Here is a 22,141-nt window from a genome sequence, read left to right as displayed (position 1 = left end):
TGCTTCAGACTTCCCATTTGACTCTAACTTGTGACCTCACATACCATGTAAAACTCAGTACTTAAATATGCCAAGTAGCAGCAGAAAGTTTGAAGGTACATGATTAAAAAGCTGTACAGTCATGGTTTTGTCAAATTCTTGAGCATGGTAAACTGAAGGGCATTCTTCTATAATCTTGAAAGGAGGCAGGGAAATAGTATGAGTCTTTACTATCCATAGTTCAAATTATTTTTCATGAGTGCTCTGTCAGTTACATTTGCAAAGAAATAATTATAGTACAACATAATTGTTATAAATAAATCCAAAAAGGGTGAAGGAAGGGCAAATCTGTCTCAGGAAGTTATGAAAGTTTCCATGGATGAAATAAGTATTCAACTGAGACCTAAAAGATCTTGAGAGAACCTAGCAGAAACACAGATGAGCAAGGAATTCTATATAGCTAGTGTGGAGTAAATGGGCAAGAGTAATAGATGAGACTAAGTCTGGGGCCAGGTCCTGAAGGAGATGGGGAGCTCCTGAAAAAATCTTGATAATATTGTAATCATATTTTCATGTTAGAAAAATTATTAACAGACATGGATGTTGGACTGGAGTGGGAAATAACTAGAGCCTACTGCAGTGGTCCAAGGGAGACGAGTTAGGAGAGATGATGATTAGTCGATAGATTAAGACAGTGAGAATGGAAATTAAAAAGAGTGCAGGGATTGAGAGATCCTTAAGGAGATGAATTAATCAAATTTGATATCAGTACAGAGAAAATGAAGAAAATGTAATATAGGGGTACACATGGATTCTTGATTTGGGCAATTGGGTGCTATTATCTAAAACAGGGAATGAAAGCAGTGTAGGTTCTAGATGGGTGGGAAGAGATATGGCACTAGGAATAGGGAACAGAAAAGATGTCCAATTGGGAGACATTTGGGACATAAGTTTTCATCTATTTGCTTCAGACTTCCCGTCAAGTCAATTTGGGACATAAGTACCTATGACTGCCTGCAATGTAGGAGCTGTAAGAGACGAGAGACAAGGGTTTGATTCCTGGGTTGGGAGGATCCCCTGAAGAAGGGAATGACAATCCACTCCAGTATTCCTGCCTGGAGAATCCCATGGACAGAAGGGCAGATAGAGGTGTTACAGTTCATATGGTTGCAAAGAGTCGGGCACTACTGAAGTGACTCAGTACACGACACCCAAAAATGCTGTTGCTTAAAAGGGTCTAAGCTGAAGATATCCATTTGGGAGTCCTTGGTGCCCAGGATACCTAGTAGCTAAGTCCATCGTGGGGAAAAGACTGTTCAAGGAGACAGAAGAAGTAACAACGCAAGAAAATGGAGAGTTTGGGAACACAGAGGGCACAGTTAAGAATAAAAATATTTAAAGTGCCTCAGAGAGGTAGTCGCAAAACCAGGAGAGAGCAGCAATAGGGAAAGCAAGGGGAGAATTAATGGTGCTATTTTTAAAACGTAGTTGTTTTTCTCATTCTCCAAGTTTTAAATTTCCTGAAGGCAAGAACCGTATCTTAAATTTCACTGTATTTTCTTCAGTGCCCAATTCAGTGAAGGGAACAATAAATGCTCAACAAATTCTCCTTGATTCAGTCACAGGTACTACTTGCCTATACCAATCTAAAATGTTTCCTCCTGTTTCTTCAAACATTTAGAGTTACCTACCTGTTTAAGAGTTTAGTTAAATCAATTTTTAGAATCTGTATGTTGAACCTGCAACAGCTTTGAAATGAGTTCCAAAACCTTACTACTTACTGAGAGGGATCTTTTATACTAAAGATGACAGTGGTAGTAGTCCTTTTACTACTATCCCTAAGAAACAAGTTATTACAAAACGACGTTTCGCCCATTTCCCAAACTTTAGCTTGCAACTTAAAACCTGTTGAAAGCACAGTAAGGAGGCAGCCACATTTTTTAGATGGTTAATTTTTCTCACAATTAACCATTAACCGGGTCAACATGTTTATTAAGCCTATCATTTTATTAAAAAGTCACGAAACAACCAGTTGGGGAATATACATTCAAGCCAATGGGAATCATTTAACTGCAAACAGACTGTAAGGATTCACAGAAAGCTAAAGAGAACTGCGAATTCGTCTAGGGTTTCGAGGCCAACCGATACAGGTCATTTTCTCTGAGGTAACCACAACTAACTTAAAGCCCAGTCTTTGGTGGATTCGTGTTCCTGAGCTTAGAAAATGAATAAATAAATGACCAAGAGTATCAGAATAACCACTTACACCTGAAGAACTATTCCTTTCTTCCCTCGACACCACAAAAACCAACCTGCTGCCTCCTTTCTCGAACAACAGTTAACCCCAGCGCTCCGCTCCCGCCTTAAGAAAAATGGTTAAGTCCCTGCTCTCGCGGGATCTCGCGGCTCAGAGTAAGTCAACTGGATCGCCAGCCTTATCGAACCCGCGCGGGAACTCGGATCCGCAGGTCCGGGAAGCCGGGAAATCGCGTGTGGGGGCGGAGCCAGCTCCTGGAGCCTGAAGGCGGGGTCAGCTTCGAGGAGGCGGGGCGAGGGTGAGGCGGGGATTTGGGCGGGGCTCCCTGGACCTGTTGATCGCAGGTGTCACTGGCCTGACTGGCCTTGGGGTGTTGAGGCGTGTGCGCATGCTCCATGCGCTGGGTCGGGCTGTGGGCGACGGAGACCAGTCGCCTCTGCTCCAGTTCCCGGTGAGCCTCGGTTTCGTTGGCAGCGGTTGGTGTGTCAGCCGGGTGTCAGCTTGACGCGGAGCTGGGCCAGCGGGAGATTGCCCTGCGGAGGTAGAAGGCCCGTATTTTTCTACCTGGACCGCGCGCCTCCCTCGCTAAAAGGTAAGTCTCCGAAACTAGTCCCTGGCTGGAGAGCCAAAGACCTGCGACCTCCGCGGGCCTGACTGGAAGACCCTCATTCCAGTCCCAGACTCGGTGTCTCTCCTCGCTGCCCCACGACCTCCTCCCCCACCCGCTTCGGGGCAGACTCCGGAGGTCACGCAGCCCTCCCGCCGCCCTCCCGCCGCCCCGGGATCTGGCGGAGATGCCTTCGGCCAGGCTGGAGGCGAACGCGGAGGGAGGAGGTCCTGTACTTACTGGGCTGTGGTTGTTCGCTGCTGCTGTGTTTGAAGGTTGGCCAGAGGCGGAACCTGGGATCCTGCTGGGTCGCTTAGTGCTTTGGAATTATGAATATTATGCCTACCTGGCGCCTTCCCCTCTCTTTCCAAGCCACTGCCTCTCGAGCAGCAGCTTTTTAAAGGGGTTTTGTTGCTCTCTTTGGAGAAGAGATGATTCATGAGACTCTTCGGACTGTTGATTTCTGAGTGGTAGTAGTAATAATTTAGTCATTTAGTAGTAGTAATTTATGAAGTTAATGTTTAGCTTCTAAATGGCGAGTTAGGGGACATTTCTGGTCTGGTGTGTGCCCAGTCGTGTCCGACTCTTTGGGATCCCGTGGACTGTAGCCCACCAGGCTCCTCTGTCCATGAGATTTTCCAGGCAAGAATACTGGAGTGGGTTGCCATTTCTTTCACCAACGGGACGTTTACCAAACAACTTTTAAATGTCTTTGGAGAACAGGAAGTACTTGCACAGGTGTAGCAGAGAGGGTTTCTAAAGCCTGCAATCTGAGCGTGCTCTGAGGTTTTGTTACTCCCCTCCAAGGTTTTCTCCATCAGTGCGAAGCCTCATTAATGCTTGCAAATGTACTGCAAGGCGTTGTTAGATAAGAGTTTGCCAAATGTTTCCTTATCTGGAAGAAAATATGTATTTTTTTCCAGTGAGTTTGCAAGGCTATTTCTGAGGGATGTTTAACTCTAGGAGGTTCTTTGTGATTAGGGTCTGATTGACTTTTAGTAATGTTCTTTAAAGAAAAGCGTTCGTAATTCTCAGTATTTAAAAGACGGAAAAATTCCTAACAAAATTCAGATTGAAATGAACTCTTGGCTAAGTTAATATTAAATACTTCTTGTTAGTGTAATGTTCTATTCTTTTTGGTTCCATGATGATGGTCGAGGCAAAGAGAAATAAAAACAAATGAAACATTGCAAAAGTAATATATGATTTATCTGCCGTTGTCATAATTTCAAATAGACAAGCACACTGTAGGAAGGAGTTAGTTATGCTCTGAAAAAAAAGTTTTTTGTTTTTATTTTAAATTTTATTAGTTTTTAAAACGAACTCACTGTACAGTTTGTTTAGGTTCACAATTACTAGTGATAAAACATGAAAGTGATTTATTCTACTCAACTCACTAGTTATGTGTGTTTTTTCCTAAAGTGTGAAAAATAAGCAACCAAGAACAGATCTTTCATTTTCCCTATTAACTAAAACAATGTTTTTATAAATGTAGGTAAATTTGTATAGTTCTTGTAACTTGACATTAATAGTCATTTATTAATATTTTCTTTAGAAGATACAAAAAAGTGGTTTTTTTCAAAGACAGCTATTTTAATGGTGTACGGGCATCATTTTTCACCTAGTTTATTCTTTTTCTTAAAAAATAAAAAAGCTTATGATTTTAGTAAAGACTGTGATTCAAGATCTTTTCCATTCTTTAGTGTCAAATGTTTAAACTATGCAGTACCAGGCTATTTTGGGAATAATGATTTAGAAGTTTTTTTAGCCAGACAATGATTTCAAAAATGAAAATTCTGTTTTAAGGTAATGTACACATTCAGTAGTCAAATCACAAGTTATTTTCCTGCTGGAACTGTTATTCTGCATTATAGTATATGCACACAGTAGGAACAAGAAATGTTCTACTAGAGATAAAAACTTTCAAAGATTATTTAAACTTTAAATAACTATATGATATCCTAATCTTGGCAAGTTATTTTTTTAAATACTAGGAATACTACATGTTTAGAATATTTAGGCAAAAGTATTTCTTCTTTGCTTTTCCAAGTTAATCCATATCCTCTATCAGCAGTTCTTATATTAACTGAGGACTCGTGATTAAAACTGTGGTCTATGATTAGAACTGAATTTTAATGTAACTGGTTTTCTTGGGAATCTTATACATTTTTTTTCATCTTTTTTTAGTTGTAATCCCATGAATTATGTTTTATGTTTTTACAAACATTATCCTAAGGGGTCCATAGGCTGCCATCAAAGGTGTTCCGTGACATACCCCAACGTGCTACAAGCCATTGCATATGGTTGAAGAGCTTTTATTTTACTTGAGTTACTTCAGAAAAGTTGCTAGTTATTGTTTATGGCTGCATGGTTGTCATGTTATTTATGAATTAAAATTGTCATTAAGGAAGTTTTGAATTTTTCTGAGTTGTACATAGATTGAATTCTTCTAAATTAAATCTCTGTTACATTATTTCAGAATTGCTTTCACTTTATTTCTGATGCATTGCCTTCTAACATTGTAACTCATTTCTCTTTCTCTAGCTCAGTTCGTAAATGAATGTTTAAAATAATACTGTGGTGAATCCACTTGTGAAGCATTCCCAAAGTTTTTTTTGTAATTAGAAGTTTTCATATTTTAAGTTTTCTTAAAGTAGGATAGCTCTATAAAACTGCTTATTTTCTAAGAATGACTTATTAATAGATTTTTAAATTTGGAAGTTAATAATTCATTGTACAGTTTATCCGGTGCCACTAATCTGGATTAAGTCTTTAGTCAAGATTGATACGTCAGTTTAAAGAAATGGAGGAATAACAAAATGGGGTGTAAACTATCAATACAGCTTTTACTTTTTCTTCAAATGTGTTTTTTATATTGTTAAAATCATTTTATATCAAAGATTGTGTTTTTGCTGTTATTATAATTAGCTTGCATTTTTACTGAGTACCTGCCACGTTTTGGGCATTTATTAGTTTAGACATGGTTTGTGATTCTTACAATAATTCTATGAACTTTTTAATATAGATTATAATTATAGATAATGAAGTTCATTTGCTTTTAATGATTGAGTAGTTGAGTAATATGCTGTGTTGGTGGAAGTTTTTCAGAGGTAGAATAATTGGAAATCATGAGGTCAGTATCAGAACATGAATTCCACCCTTGGCAAGAACCCATCAGGGCATTCTTTGTTAACCAGGTACTTTGTGCTTTATCTTCTTCTAAACTTCTCACCCTGCATAATAAAATCTTGGCCCTCCCTGTTTTTAGATGAGCAGTCTGTTTGAACCCTAGAAGATGTTTCCTCTTAAAAGGTACTGCTGTATAGGCCTGAAATAATCTTACCTCCTTGTCAGTATACTACTGACACTAACCTAGCTGCTAAGTGGTGGGAAATTGTCCTATACCTTTAATGCCTAAGTCTCTTTGTTGATTTCATAGGGTTTGTTAATAGAGGTTTCATTTTATTTCCTGAGCTTCATTCAGTAAGTATTTAATGACTGCCTACCATGTACTTTGTATTGTTCTAGTTGCTTGGAATTGAGTTTATATTCTTAGAGGATTGGGAGGAGAAACAATGATAAACAGTGGTAAAAACAATAAGTCAATTGTATGCTATCTCAGTTGGTGAAGAAAGCCAAGGAGAAGAGATAAAGTAGAGCAGGAAACGGGGAATTGGGAATATGGAGTGGGTTGCAACTTTGAGTATCAGCCTCATATAGAAGGTGATTTTTGAGCACAGCAATCATTAAGTGAGCCAGGGAGAAGTCACGTGGGTATCAAGAGGAAGTGTATTCCAGGCAGAGGAATAGAGTGTCAAGGCTTTAGAGCAGGAGTTCGCGTGTTTTGTTCAGGAGTAACGAGGAGGCCCATAAAGTTGAAAACGGAGAACGTAAAGGGAAAGTAGTTAGGGATGAAGTTAGAGCTGAGAAGATGGGCCGGTTACGTAAGAAGAAATGTATATTTGGTCTCTGCCTATTTCCTGGCACACAGCTCCAAAAATTCTTGGAATCTACAAGGTGATAAATGTGTGTTGAGATGGCTATGGTTGAGATAAACGTGTGTTGGTGACTGGGTGCTAGCCGCACGGTGAGAACTGATTGCCACGAAACCAACCATGTGATTAGAGGATTGACATTTTCAGCCCTCCACTCCCTCTCCTCACCATACACATATACACACACTTCTAGAGAGGGGAGAGGTGGAGGTTGAGCTCCTCACCAGTGGCCAGATATTTAATCAAGCATGCCTACACAATGAAGCCTCCATTAAAAAATCCTAACTGAAGTGGTTTAGAGACCTTTTGGGTTGGTGAACTTGTAGAGGTGTTGGGAGGATGGTGCTCTTGAGAGGGTGTGGAAGCTCCCTGCCCCGTCCCACATCCTTTGCCCTGTGCAGCTCTTCCATCAGACTGTTCGTGAGTTGTATCCTTTTATAATGAACTTGAAATCCACTCAAGTAAGCTGTTTTCCAGAGCCATGCCAGCAAATTAATTAAATCCTTGGCAGAGGTTGGAGGGAACCCCTAACTTACTGGTGGTTGATCAGAAATACAAATGACTACTTGGGACTGGTGGTTGGTGCCTGAAATGGGAAGTCAGTCTAGTGGGACTGAGCCGTTGGCTTGTGGAATCTGACACTAACTCCAGTAGTGTCAAATCGAGTTAAATTGTAGTGTCTTTGAGAATTAGAGAAATGCTTATTGTGTAAAAACCCACACATCTGGGCTCAGAAGTGGTGTGAGTTTAGAAAAAAGTGTTTTTACTTTTAGCAGGTGGTATAAGCAGGTGGTATAAGCAGGCCATTGTAAAGATTTTTGGTTTTTAATCTGAATGTAATAAGGAACCATTAAAAATTTTTGATCAGAGGGATGGCATTATCATTTAATTTTAGAAGTTTTATGTCTAATCTTGGAAATAGATTGTAACAGCTAATCGTAGAAGCCAGGAGACGATTAGGACGTTATCTGGCAATCCCGGAAAAATCTGATGATGGTGAAGTCCAGAATAGTAGAAGTGGAGGTGGTAAGAATTGGGCACATTCTGTCTGAGATATTCAAGAAAGAGGCATCAAAGATGATACCAAGATTATTTCTTCTGAGTGACTAAAATGATGAAGTTACCATCAACTAAGATGGGAAAGAAGATAGAGGTAAAGCAGGAGTTCAGTTTGGGACTTTGTCAAGGCAAAGGAATGTTAGGTGATACCTGCCTTGGCATACTTTTCTTGTGAAGATCATGTCTTAAAGCAGATTGCCATAAACCATTGTCTTTCATGTTCATACTCTGTATTCTGGATACACATGCACTCTTGTTTTTCTCTAATTAGTTACCATTGGAAACGAGTGATTAGTAATAGCCAGAATAAAGAAAGCACAGTTCTTTATTGGACATAAAGAAGTTAAGCAAAAAGATACAAAACATTGAAAGTTATTTAAAATTTGCTTTTTGGGGTGGTGGTAGTATAGTTTGTCCTTATTACTTTACTTTTATTTTGTGTTTAATAAATTTTCTAGTATCGTCTTCTCCAGTTCCTCCATTTGTAGAGTGACAGTGGTTTTCTATATCAAAAGACATCTCTTCTTCTATTATCTTTCTTACTATAATCCTTCAACTTTATAAAAAGGAGCCCTATAATGAATGAGTTTTTTTCTTCTTTCTTTGCTTTAACTTGCTATCTACCTACGTATGGGAAGATCCTTTGGAGGAGGGGATGGCAACCCACTCCAGTCAGTATTCTTGCCTGGAGAATCTGCATGGATGGAGAAGTCTGGTGGTCTGCAGTCCATAGGGTTGCAGAGTTGGACATGACTGAAGTGACTTAGCATGCACACTTAGCTATGTATAGGTTTATGTATCTATATACTTTTAGATAGCTTGCTATCTAACTATCTAAAATAAAGTTTTAAATAGTTTTACTAGTAAGCTGGACGGTTGTAACATATCACTGAAAAGTCTTCAGTGTGTCCCTTAGTTAGCTATATTGCTTATTAGTGAAAAGATGTTAAAATGAAATTTCACTTTAGAGTTTGATGGCTAGGCCAGAGTACTATTAAGAATGTATTTCAGTAGCTTTATTAACAGTGATTCTCTCCTTCTATGAGATTGTATGTCTAATTTTCTGTTTGCAATATTTATGTATATTTTAGATATCTATGTATAAAAAGATACTATTTTATAATCAAGAAAAATACTTAAAAGGACAAAGGAGTCTCTAAGGCTTTATCAGCTATTATGTTAGTTTCCTAGGGCTGCTATCACAAAGAACCACAAACCAGACAGCTTAAAGCAATAGAATTGTTCTCTCACGGTTCTGGAGGCTAGAAGTCCAAAATCAAGGTGTTAGGAGGATTGGTTCCTTTCTAGGGCTCTGTACAGAATCCTTCCTTGCCACTTTCTAGCTTCTGGTGGTAGCTGTCAATTCTTGGTGTTCTTTTCCTTGTAGCTATATCATTCTAATGTCTGCTTGTCATCTTCACATGATATTCCATCTGTCTCTGTTTCTTCTTCTATGACTTCTGCTAGTCTTTTTGATTAGACCCCATCCTAATGATCTCATCATAATCTAATCTCATCTGTAAAAACCCTATTTCCAAATGAGATCATCTTCACAGGTACTAGAGGCTAGGACTTCAAAATACTGGGGCCCGGGGGGGGGGGGGGGGCTGCAGAGCACAGTAAGTATAACAACTGTGAAGTGAAATCGCTGAGTCATCTCCAACTATTTGTGACCCCATGGACTATAGCCTACCAGGCTCCTCTGTCCATGGGGTTTTCCAGGCAAGAGTACTGGAGTGGGTTGCCATTTCCTTCTCCAGAGGATCTTCCCAACCCAGGGATCGAACCTGGATATCCCGCATTGTAGGAAGATGCTTTACTGTCTGAGCCACAAGGGAAGCCCTGTAATGAGCTATAATGAGTCCAATTTCAGCGACCATTTATTGAGACTAATCTAGTAGCCTAATCAAATCATTGGTGGTTAGAATTTACAATTGCATTAAAAAGAATACAAACTTAGAAAAAGATCTAACTGTGGAGCTAAAAGACCTGTTGCTGTTTAGTCACTAAGTCATGTCTGACTCTTTGCGACCCCATGGACTGTAGCACGCCAGGCCTCCCTGTCCATCACTAACTCCCGGAGTTTACTCAAACTCATGTCCATTGAGTCAGTGATACCATCCAACCATCTCATCCTCTGTCGTCCCCTTCTTCTCCTGCCTTCAATCTTTCCCAGCATCAGGGTCTTTTCAGATGAGTCAGCTCTTCCCATCAGGTGGCCAAAGTATTGGACTTTCCGCTTCAACAACAGTCCTTCCAATGAATGTTCAGGACTGTTTTCCTTTAGGATGGACTGGTTGGATCTCCTTGCTGTCCAAGAGACTCTCAAGAGTCTTCTCCAACACCACATCTCAAAAGCATCAATTCTTTGGTGCTCAGCTTTCTTTATAGTCCAACTCTCACATCCATACATGACTACTGGAAAAACCATAGTCTTTACTAGATGGACCTTTGTTGGCAAATTAATGTCTCTGCTTTTTAATATGCTGTCTAGGTTGGTTATAACTTTCCTTCGAAGGACCATGAGTCTTTTAATTTCATGGCTGCAGTCACCATCTACAGTGATTTTGAAGCCCCCCCCAAAAAAGTCTGCCACTGTTTCCAGTTTCTCCATCTATTTGCCATGAAGTGATTGGACCGGATGCCACGATCGATCTTAGTTTTCTGAATGTTGAGCTTTAAGCCAACTTTTTCAATCTCTTCTATCACTTTCATCAAGAGGCTCTTTAGTTCTTCTTCACTTTCTGCCATAAGGGTGGTGTTATCTGTATATCTGAGGTTATTGATCACCTGACCTGCCTGTTGAGAAATCTGTATCAGGTCAGGAAGCAACAGTTAGAACTGGACATGGAACAATAGACTGGTTCCAAATCGGGAAAGGAGTACGTCAAGGCTGTATATTGTTTTACAATATACAGCTTATTTAACTTATATAGAGAGTACATCGTGAGAAACACTGGGCTGGATGAAGCACAAGCTGGAATCAAGATTACCGGGAGAAATATCAATAACCTCAGATATACAGATAACACCACCCTTATGGCAGAAAGTGAAGAAGAACTAAAGAGCCTGTTGATGAAAGTGATAGAAGAGATTGAAAAAGTTGGCTTAAAGCTCAACATTCAGAAAACTGTTGTGATCCACACAGTCAAAGGCTTTGGCATAGTCAATAAAGCAGAAATAGATGTTTTTCTGGAACTCTCTTGCTTTTTCAATGATCCAGCAGATGTGGGCAATCTGATCTCTGGTTCCTCTGCCTTTTCTAAAACCAGCTTGAACATCTGGAAGTTCACGGTTCACGTATTGCTGAAGCCTGGCTTGGAGAATTTTAAGGATTGCTTTGCTAGTGTGTGAGATGAGTGCAATTGTGCAGTAGTTTGAGCATTCTTCGGCATTGCCTTTCTTTGGAATTGGAAAGAAAACTGACCTTTTCCAGTCCTGTGGCCACTGAGTTTTCCAAATTTGCTGGCATATTGCGTGCAGCGCTTTCACAGCATCATCTTTTAGGATTTGAAATAGCTCAGCTGGAATTCCATCACCTCTACTAGCTTTGTTCGTAGTGATGCTTCCTAAGGCCCACTTGACTTCACATTCCAGGATGTCTGGCTCTAGGTGAGTGATCACACCATCGTGATTATCTGGGTCATGAAGATCTTTTTTGTACAGTTCTGTGTATTCTTGCCACCTCATTTTAATCTCTTCTGCTTCTGTTAGGTCCATACCATTCCTGTCTTTTATTGAGCCCATCTTTGCATGAAATGTTCCCTTGGTATCTCTAATTTTCTTGAAGAGAAAGACTCTTGAAGAGTCTTTCCCATTCTGTTGTTTTCCTCTATTTCTTTGCACTGATCACTGAGGAAGGCTTTCTCATCTCCCCTTGCTGTTCTTTGGAATGCTGCATTCAAATGAGTATATCTTTCCTTTTCTCCTTTGCTTTTTGCTTCCCTTCTTTTCACAGCTATTTGTAAGGCTTCCTCAGACAGCCATTTTGCTCTTTTGCATTTCTTTTCCATGAGGATGGTCTTGATCCCTGTCTTCTGTACAGTGTCACAAACCTCCGTCTATAGTTCATCAGGCACTCTGTTTATCAGATCTAGCCCATTAAATCTATTTCTCATTTCCACTATATAATCGTTAGGGATTTGATTTAGGGCATACCTGAAAGGTCTAGTGGTTTTCCCTACTTTTTCAATTTAAGTCTGCCTTTGGCAATAAGGAGTTCATGATCTCAGTCACAGTCACTTTCCCGTCTTGTTTTTGCTGACTGTAAAGAGCTTCTCCATCTTCGGCTGCAACGAATATAATCAGTGTGATTTTGGTGTTGACCATCTGGTGGTGTCCATGTGTAGATTTGTCTGTTGTTGAAAGAGGGCGTTTGCTATGACCAATGCATTCTCTTGGCAGAACTCTTATTAGCCTTTGTCCTGCTTCATTCTGTATTCCAGGCCAAATTTGCCTGTTACTCCAGGTGTTTTCTTGACTTCCTGCTTTTGCATTCCAGTTCTCTATCATGAAAAGGACATCTTTCTTGGGTGTTAATTCTAGAAGGTCTTGTAGGTCTTCATAGAACCGTTCAACTTCAGCTTCTTCAGCATTACTGGTTGGGGCATAGACTTGGATTACTGTAATACTGAATGGTTTGCATTAGAAAGGAACAGAGATCATTCTGTCGATTTTGAGATTGCATCCAAGTACTGCATTTCGAACTCCTTTGTTGACTGTGATGGCTACTGTATTTCTTCTTAGGGATTCTTGCCCACAGTAGTAGATATAATGGTCATCTGAGTTAAATTCACCCATTCTAGTCCATTTTAGTTCGCTGATTCCTAAAATTTAATGTTCACTCTTGCCATCTCCTGTTTGATCACTAGACAATTATAAGACACTGATTAAAGAAACTGAAGACAACACAAACAGATGGAAAGATATACTGTGTTCATGGATTGGAATAATTAATATTATTAAAATGATCCTCCTTCCCAAGATAGTCTTCAGATTCAGTGCAATCTGTATCAAAATACCAGTGGCATTTTTCACAGGACTAGGCCAAATAATTCTACAATTTGTATGGAAAAAAGACACTGAGTAGCTGAAACAATTTTGAGAAAGAAGAGTAAAGCTTGGCATGTCATGTGCCATTACTTCAAACTATATTACACAGCTACAGTCACCAAAAGAATATAATACGGCAGGAAAACAGGTACATAGATCAGTGGAACAGAATAGAGAGCGCATAAGTGAACCCACAGTTGATCTATAACAAAGGAAGCAAAAATATACAGTGGGAAAGACAAAGTCTTCAGTAAATGGTCCTGGGAAAACTGGATAGCTACGTGCAAAAGAATCGCTGGACGAATCTGTCACACAATGCACAAGGATAAATTCAAAGTAGATCAAAGATGTAAATATAAGACCTAAAACCATAAATGCTGGAGGAATACATAGGCAATACTTTCTTTGATATTAGTGTTAGTAATATTTTTTGGGCTGTATCTCCACAGGTAAAGCAAATAAAAGTAAAAATATACAAATGGGACTACATCAAACCAAAAAGCTTTTGCACAGCCAAGGAAACTGTCAACAAAAGGAAAAGGCTACCTGCTGAATGGGAGAAGGTATTTGTTAATAATATATCTGATAAAGGGTTAATACCCAAAATATACAAGGAACTCATACAACACAATATCAGAAGGAACACAAGCTGATTGAAAGTTGGGCAGAGGATCTGAATAGACATTTTTTCAAAGAAGATAGATTGCCAACAGGCACGTGAAAAGATGCTCAGCATCACTAATCATCAAGGAAATGGAAGTCAGAAACACAATGAAATATCACCACATATCTGTCAGAATGGCTGTCTTTTAAAAAAAACGACGGGGGCTTCCTTGGTAGTCTAGCGACTAAGATTCCGCACTCCCAATTCAGGGGGCCTAGTTTTGATCCTTGTCAAGGAATGAGATCCCATGTGCGTCCAGTAAAGATCCTGCATGTCTCAACCAAGAGCCACAACTGAGACCAGCTCAGCCAAAACAAAGACAACAGGTAACAAGTGTTGACCAGGATGTGGAGAAAAGGGAACTGTTGTGCACCATTGGTGGAGATATAAATTGGTCAGCCACTGTGGAAAGTAATATGGAAACTTCTCAAGAAATTAAAAATAGGACTGCCAAAAAAAAAAAAAAAGAAAAGAAAAGAGCTGTCATATGATCCAGTAATTGCACTCCTGAGTATTTATCAGAAGAAAGCAAAAACACTATTTTGAAAAGATGTGTGCACCCCTGTGTTTATTGCAGCATTATTTACCACAGCCAAGATATGGAAGCAACCCAGGTGCCCATCAGTAGGTGAATGGATAAAGAAGAGGTGCTGCATGTATTTATATACATACAGTGGAATATTATTCACCCTTAAAAAATGAAATTTGCCAATTGCGACAACTTACACGGACCTTAGAGAGTATTGCATTAACTGAAATAAATCATGTATAAAAAACCAAATACTGTTTGATTTCATTTATATGTGGCATCTAAAAAACAAAACAAACAATTATACATAGCAAAATAGAGACAGAATTATGAATATAGAGAGTAAACAAGAGTAAACAAGGTTGCGGGGAAGAAGGAAGTGTGTGAGGGAGCTTAAGAGGTATAAGCTTCCATTTGCAAAATAAACCAGTCATGGGTATGAAATGTACAGTGTGGGAAATATAGTCAATAGCTATGTAATATTTTTGTAAGGTGACATATTGTAACTTTTTTTTTCTTGAAATGTGTAGAAGTGCCAAATTACTACATTGTATAACAGGAGCTAGCAATGTTATAGGTCAGTTATACTTCAAAAACAAGCAAACATACAAATCAACTCGTAGAAAAAGGGCAGATTGTGGTTACCAGAAGTGGGGGCTTGGGGAAGGGGGTAAACTAGATGCAGGTTGTCAAAAGGCACAGGTTATGCCTCCTAGTTATAAGATAAATAAGAACTAGGAGTGTAATGCACAATGTGATGATTATAATTAACACTGCTATTTTTATACGAAAGTTCTTAGAGTCAATCCTAAGAATTCTCATCACAAGGAAAATATTTTTTCCTACTTCTTTAATTCTGTATCTATATTCACTGAACTTATTGTGATAATCACTTCATCGTGTATTAAGTCAAATCTTTGTGCTATACACCTTAAACTTATACAGTGCATGTGTCAGTTATGTCTCAAGAAAACTGGAAGGAGAAAAATCTGAATACCCTTTAGCTATCACTTTCTAGCCCTGTCTTCTCTTGTTCTCCATAGCCCTCACGTCTCTAGTGTAAGCAACCACTTATCTACTATTTGTGTCTAGAGGTCTCTCTTTTGGACATTTTGGATGAATGAAATCTTACAGTGTGTGGTCTTCTTTGACTTTCACTTATCAACATGTTTTTGGTGTTTATGTTGTAACATGTTTAAGTACTTCATTTCTTTTTATGGCTAAATAATATATTCTGTTGTGTGTGTACACACATATTCATATACACACATACACCATATTTTATTTATTCTTTAGTCAAATATATGCGTTGTTTTTCCACCTTTCAGCTGTTGTAAATATTTGTGTTAGCTCTTTTCTGCACAACTTCCCCAATATTTATTGAAAGAATAAATAGAGAATTACATTTGAATTCCTAGAATAAATCTTATTAATTTTCCAGTGGCATATTGTTCTTTTGACACACTGGTAGATTGTTGGGGTAGAGGATAGAACATGCAGGGGCCTTGAAGGTGTCTGCACCTGTTGAGTTGCTAGGTGATATCTGCTTCTTTGCGACCTCATGAACTGCAGCATGCCAGGCTTCCCTGCCCTTCACTATCTCTTGGAGTTTGCTCAAACTCATGTCTGTTGAGTCAGTGATCCAACCATCTCATCCTCTGTCACCCGCTTCTCCTCTTGTTCTCAATCTTTCCCAGCGTCTGGGTGTTTTCGAGTGAGTTGGCTGTTTGCATTAGGTGACCAAAGTATTGGCGCTTCCGCTTCAGCATCAGTCCTTCCAGTGAACACCCAAGACTGATTTCCTTTCGGATTGACTGTTTTGATCTCTTTGCAGTGCAGGGGGCTCTCAAGAGTCTTCTCCAACACCACAGTTCAAAAGCTTCGGTTCTTTGGCGCTCAGCCCTCTTTATGGTCCAACTCTCACATCCATGCATGACTACTGGAAAAACCATAGGTTTGACTATATGGACCTTCGTCGGCAAAGTGGTGCTTTTTAATATGCTGTCTAGTTTGTCATAGCTTTCCTTCCAAGGAGTAAGTGTCTTTTAATTTCGTGACTGCAGTCACCATCCACAGTGATTTTGGAGCCCAAGAAAATAAAGTCTGTCACTGTTTCCATTGTTTCCCCATCTATTTGCTATGAAATGGTGGGACCTGATGTCGTGATCTTAACATTTTTGAATGTTGAATGTCAAGCCAGCTTTTTCACTCTCCTCTTTCACCCTCCTCAAGAGATTCTTTAGTTTCTCTTCACTTTTCTGTCATTACAGTGCTATCATCTGCATATCTGAGATTGTTAATATTTCTCCTAACAATCTTGATTCCAGCTTGTGAGTCATCCAGCCCAGCATTTTGCATGATGTACTCTATAGATAGGTTAAATAAGCAGGGTGACAATATACAGCTTTGACATACTCCTTTTCCAATTTTGAACCAGTCCATTGTTCCATGTCTGATTCTAACTGTTGCTGCTTGTGACTGTGGCTCAGATCATGAACTCCTTATTGCAAAATTCAGGCTTAAATTGAAGAAAATAGGGAAAACCACTAGCTCTTTCAGGTATGACCTAAATGAAATCCCTTATGATTATACAGTGAAGGTGATGAAGAGATTCCAGGGATTAGATCTGGTAGGCAGAGTGCCTGAAGAACTATGGAGGGTGTTCATAACATTGTACAGGAGGTGGTGACCAAAACCATCCCCAAGAAAAAGAAATACAGGATGGCAAAGTGTTTGTCTAAGGTAGCTTTACAAATAGCTAAGAAAAGGCAAAGGAGAATGATATACCCAGCTGAATGCAGAGTTCCAGGGAATAGCAAAGAGAGATAAGAAAGCCTTCCTAAGTGAACAATGCAAAGAAATAGCAAAAAAACAATAGAATGGGAAAGACTAGAGATCTCTTCAAGAAAAGAGATACCAAGGGAACATTTCATGCAAAGATGGGCTCAATAAAGGACAGAAATGGCAAGGACATAACTGAAGCATAAGAGATTAAAATGAGGTGGCAAGAATACACAGAACTGTACAAAAAAGGCCTTAATGACCCAGATAGTCATGATGGTGTGATCACTCACACTCACGTAGAGTCAGACATCATGGAGGGTGAAGTCAAGTAGGCCTTAGGAAACATTACTATGAACAAAGCTGGTGGAAGTGATGGAATTCCAGCTGAGCTATTTCAAATCCCAAAAGATGATAGTGTGAAAGTGCTGCAATCAATATGCCAGCAAATTTTGGAAAACTCAGCAGTGGCTACAGGACTGCTGCTGCTAAGTCACTTCAGTCGTGTCCGACTCTGTGCGACCCCGTAGACAGCAGCCCACGAGGCTCCCCTGACCCTGGGATTCTCCAGGTAAGAACACTTCAGTGGGTTGCCATTTCCTTCTCCAATGCATGAAAGTGAAAAGTGAAAGTGAAGTTGCTCAGTCGTGTCTGACTCTTCGAGACCCCATGGACTGCTCCTCCATCCATGGGATTTTCCAGGCAAGAGTACTAGAGTGGGGTTGCCATCGCCTTCTCCGAGAAAAGGTCAATTTTCATTCCAATCCCAAAGAAAGGCAATGCCAAAGAATGTTCAGATTACTGGACAATTGCGCTCATTTCACCTGCTAGCAAGGTAGTGCTCAAAATCCTTCAAGCTAGGTTTCAACAGTACATGAATGAAGAACTTCCAGATGTACAAGCTGGATTTAGAAAAGGCACAGGAACCAGAGATCAACATTTGTTGGATTGTAGAAAAAACAAGGGACTTTCTGGAAAAACATCTACTTCTGCTTCATTGACTGCACTTGTTACCACTGGCTGTACTCTGATGCTTACCTGATGTTTTAATCTCATTTACCCTCCAAATGGCACTAGGGTGGTAACAGAACTTTCTTGTTTCATTACATTGTGTGGGGTGGGAATTCTCTGCCTAGAACAGTGTGAAGAATGGAAAAGGTCACAACTAGAAACATCTTTCCAGTCTGTAACATGCCATTTCCCGCCCAGTCTATAAACCAGTTATTGTACTTAATGTTTTTCCCTGTTTCTACTTAGACTATTTGTTGCTTTTTATAATCTCCACAGAGTTGCATTGGAGTAAGAAAACCAGGAGGACCTATTAGTTTGACATTTTGCCCAAGAACAGCAGCTAAATATTTTTAAAATTATCTGTTCGTGTCTGTGTCCATCACAGAACCGAACTCGTTATGGTAGGGATTGTTTCATAAATCTTACAACCATTCAGGGTAAGTCAGACCTGGTGCCTAGTTATATGGTTGTTGAGAGAATATCATTTCAAAGGTTTCTTCCATTAAAAATACAAATTTACTACTGATACAGTGCTCCCTTCCTATTGTAAAACCATGACTGCATTTATTAAAAATTTCTACGAAAATTTTCAGGATCATTTAGATCACTTTAGAAGAAGTTAGAATCCACAGAGTTAAAAAGAAGAAAACAGCTAACAAAATGTAGTGTTTTATAACTCTTGAAAATTTTAACCTATCTTAAGCAGGGCAATTATTATTGTTGTTCCCATTTTATAGATGAAGCTATGAATCAGATGACAAGAATTTATCTAAGACCAAACATCTAAGACATGATCAGTAATATGTGGGACTGGAAACAAGTCTCTCGACCTGAATTCTGTGAAGACTACTGCTTTTCTTCCTTATTCCTCAGTGCTTTGCCATCATATTGGGCATTTGATCAATGGCATTGAACAGACCGGTGATATTCTGTCCTCTCATGTTTTTGTGCTGTGAGGTGAAACTCAGTGACGTTCACCCAAAGTTCAGATTGAAAGAAGTCCTTACACAGGACTTTTGAGGCCCACCATGCTCTCTTCTTTCCCAGGGATCCTCTCTTTTTATCTACTCCTCTTTGTTCTGATTTCTTCTGCCACGCTGGGCTTCTTACAGTCTTCTGGTATGCCAGACATGCTGTTCAGTCTGCTAGGAAAGTCTTTTCCAAGATAGCATCTTCACCTCCTTCAAATCTTTGTGTAAAGGTAACCTTCTCAATTACACTTTCTGTGACTGTCCTGTTTAAAAGTTCAAACCATCTCCCATTATATTCACTTCTCATCCCCTTTGCTTACTTTGTTTCTGTGTTAGCTCTCGGGGCACAGTTCTTCTAGTACACTCTACAATTTATTATTCACTGAATTGTGGTCTATCTTTTCTCATCATAGCGTCAGTTCTAGTGCTTGGCACAGAACCTGTCTCCGTCTAATGTTTGTTGAATGAATGAATGCAGAAGTAAATTCAGTTGATTAAACTTTGTTAGTAATACTTAATTGTTTTTAATTAAGAAATTGAACATTTTGAAATCCTTTTAGCCAGGAGCATGTGTTCATGAACAGTGTGGAAATTTAATTCCCTAAGATTTATCAATTTAATGTTTCCCCTGAGTTTTAATACATTTCAATTTACATAAAATCTATTGACATTCTTAGAGAAATGATTCTGTGTAGGGTAAGTGACAATATAGAGTCTCTGTAGATTAATTTGTTTTAATAAACAAAATATATAGTAGTATTGACAGTAAAGTTAGTATTATTCAAAAGACTACCTGAAATCTAAGTTAATTCTAATAGTCTTTATGAAACCATCATGCAACCATTGAAGTCTTGAAGTAGATAATGATTAATATCACCTTGATATTTTTTGAAAATTTAAATGATGAACTATGTTTTCATTTTCTTAATTTGAAAAGAACTTTTTTCTTATCCTTTTATAATTGTACATATACATTTTACTTACATATTCAATATTTGTGTTCGTAAAGTAAAAAAGGAATTTTCTTGATTAGCCTTTTATTTAAACATTTCTTTTCTTTTCTTGTAGATATGCTTTGAGGTCACATTGGTATGAAATATGGAGTCACCTTTAATAACTTCACCTGGAAAAGAGTCTTCTTTCTTATTAAAAAAACATAAGGAAAACAGATGACCAAAGGAATCATACCAAATGCTAACTCTACATCTTTTTGTATCATCTGTTTTTAAAACCATCAAGGCAAATGACTTGTGCTTTAAAGAATATGATTTCCTCATTGATGTTATTTTTAACAGTTTTTTAAAAATCTTTTAATCTTTTTCATCTTAAATTGTACTCTTACAAAATTTAGCACAAAGATTTTTAAATCTTTAAGGCCTTGTTTAAAATAGCTTTCATGTTTAGTTTTCATAACCTTAATGCGTTTGTATCCTATTTTTACTCGGCAAAGTCCTCAAAACTACAGCATCAGGAAAGATATGGACTTGGAAACTTACATTATTGCAATAGACTGGAGCAGATTTAAGTGGAGCATTCAAGACCCCATCCATTTTATCATCAGAAGTATCACATAAGTACACACATCTTAGCTTTAATGCAAGCAAAGTTGCTTGAAAATGGCATGGGTAAAATTCTTACGGAAACCTGGTGGCAATCTCGGAAAAGCTTATCAGCCTGGGAGTATGCTCTCCCTGGCCCCTACCAAAGGCTTGTTGAATGAACCAGGACAAAACAGCTGCTTTCTGAACAGTGCTGTGCAGGTGAGACGGTCATTTCCTGTCAAATTTTAAAAAGTGCCTTTCAGGAAATTCTTTACTTAATGCTTCTTTAACTTGTAAATGAAGAATAAAGTTACTATTATTGACTGGAATGACTTTTTAATATCACTTTTAATAGTAGTAGATATTTTGACTGGGCATTTTGGTTTTTATAATAAATGGAAATTTTTTTCAACAAAATGATAGATTATTAGGATATAAAAACATCCGTAGCTTAAATGTTCACTTGGTGAAGTAAGAATACTTCTAAAATACATAAAATTTCTTTTTTTTTTTTTTTAGATTAGTTACTGTATCCTGCCCCACCCTTATTTTGGTTAAGAAATTCAGTAGAATCCTCTTGGTGGTTTCGTCTGCTAATAGCATTTAAAAAAAAAACAAAAAAAACAAGCTGCTTGGACTAAAATAAGAATGAATGAGTTTTTAATCCTCATTTCTCAAACTCCCTTCACCTCCCACAGTGGCCTTAAATCACCTTTTTAGAATTGTAATTTGGACACCACTGTTTTAGTTAAATTTACAGTTAATTCCTTTTGCTTCAGTCTTTGTTGAGATTCTTTTAATTAGCAAATATGTATTAATCCAGTTTTCTGCCTTAGACAAATATCCTTTCTTATATATGATAGTTTTTATTCAGCGTTTTCAGATTTCATAGTGCCCTTTATTCTTCTGACCGTTGGAAAGGTAAGGAAGATTCAGAATGTCGGAATGTTATTCTACTGACCCTAGAATGTACCTTAAAAGATTTTATTGAAAATAAATAACTTTTCACATATTTTTCTTTCTGTTGGTTTATTTCCCCTCCAGGGGCTTCCCAGGTGGCTCAGTCAGTACAGACTCCGCCTGTGACGCAGGAGACTGCTTAGAATGCAGGACACTTGGGTTCAGCCCCCAGGTGGGGAAGATCCCCTGGAGAAGGAAATGGCAACCCACTCCAGTATTTTTGCCTGGCAAATCCCATCGACGGAGGAGCCTGGTGGGCTACAAAGCATGGGGTCGCAAGAGTTGGACATGACTTAGCAACTAAACCACCATCAACCCCTGAAACTTGAGAGCAGAAAGTGAAGTACTGCTTAAAGAGTTCATTTGATGAATGAGAGCCTCGTGCATGGGTCAGGTGCTCGGACAGCTGACTTAGGCTTGTGTTCGCAGTTGCTCAGTACTTCTTAAAACTTGAAATAAACTGTGAAATATGTTTTGTAAGGAATTACTAAAAGTGGACACTATTAAAATATTTTAGACATAAGTCAGAAAAATGAATTTATATGCCATTTCCCCTTAGTTTTTATTCTTATATTATTTTGAAGTAAGAAATAGTATAAAAGGTTTATATTTATGTTATTAAATACATATGCATATATGTATTAATCTTTTCAAAATACATTAATTTTGTTAGCCACCATGTTAAAGTGCAACATGCAAATAATGGAAAAGAAAAATGCTTATATTATAAAATAT

General features: G+C 38.5%; 1 protein-coding gene across 1 annotated transcript in view; it reads left to right on the top strand.

Moving 5' to 3' along the window:
* The first annotated feature begins 2,657 nt into the window (after nucleotides 1-2,657).
* The window catches only part of USP53 (ubiquitin specific peptidase 53), a 53,278-nt gene continuing 33,794 nt past the window's right edge, over nucleotides 2,658-22,141 (top strand). Inside the window, exons 1-2 of the mRNA XM_065907626.1 lie at nucleotides 2,658-2,828; nucleotides 19,974-20,665. Coding sequence (XP_065763698.1) covers nucleotides 20,522-20,665 — 144 coding nt within the window. The 5' untranslated portion in view covers nucleotides 2,658-2,828; nucleotides 19,974-20,521. The remainder of the gene's footprint in view (nucleotides 2,829-19,973; nucleotides 20,666-22,141) is intronic.

Source organism: Muntiacus reevesi, chromosome 16, assembly GCF_963930625.1.
Source record: "Muntiacus reevesi chromosome 16, mMunRee1.1, whole genome shotgun sequence".
In the NCBI taxonomy this organism is placed as follows: domain Eukaryota; kingdom Metazoa; phylum Chordata; class Mammalia; order Artiodactyla; family Cervidae; genus Muntiacus; species Muntiacus reevesi.
This window is presented reverse-complemented; position numbering and strand designations above follow the sequence as displayed.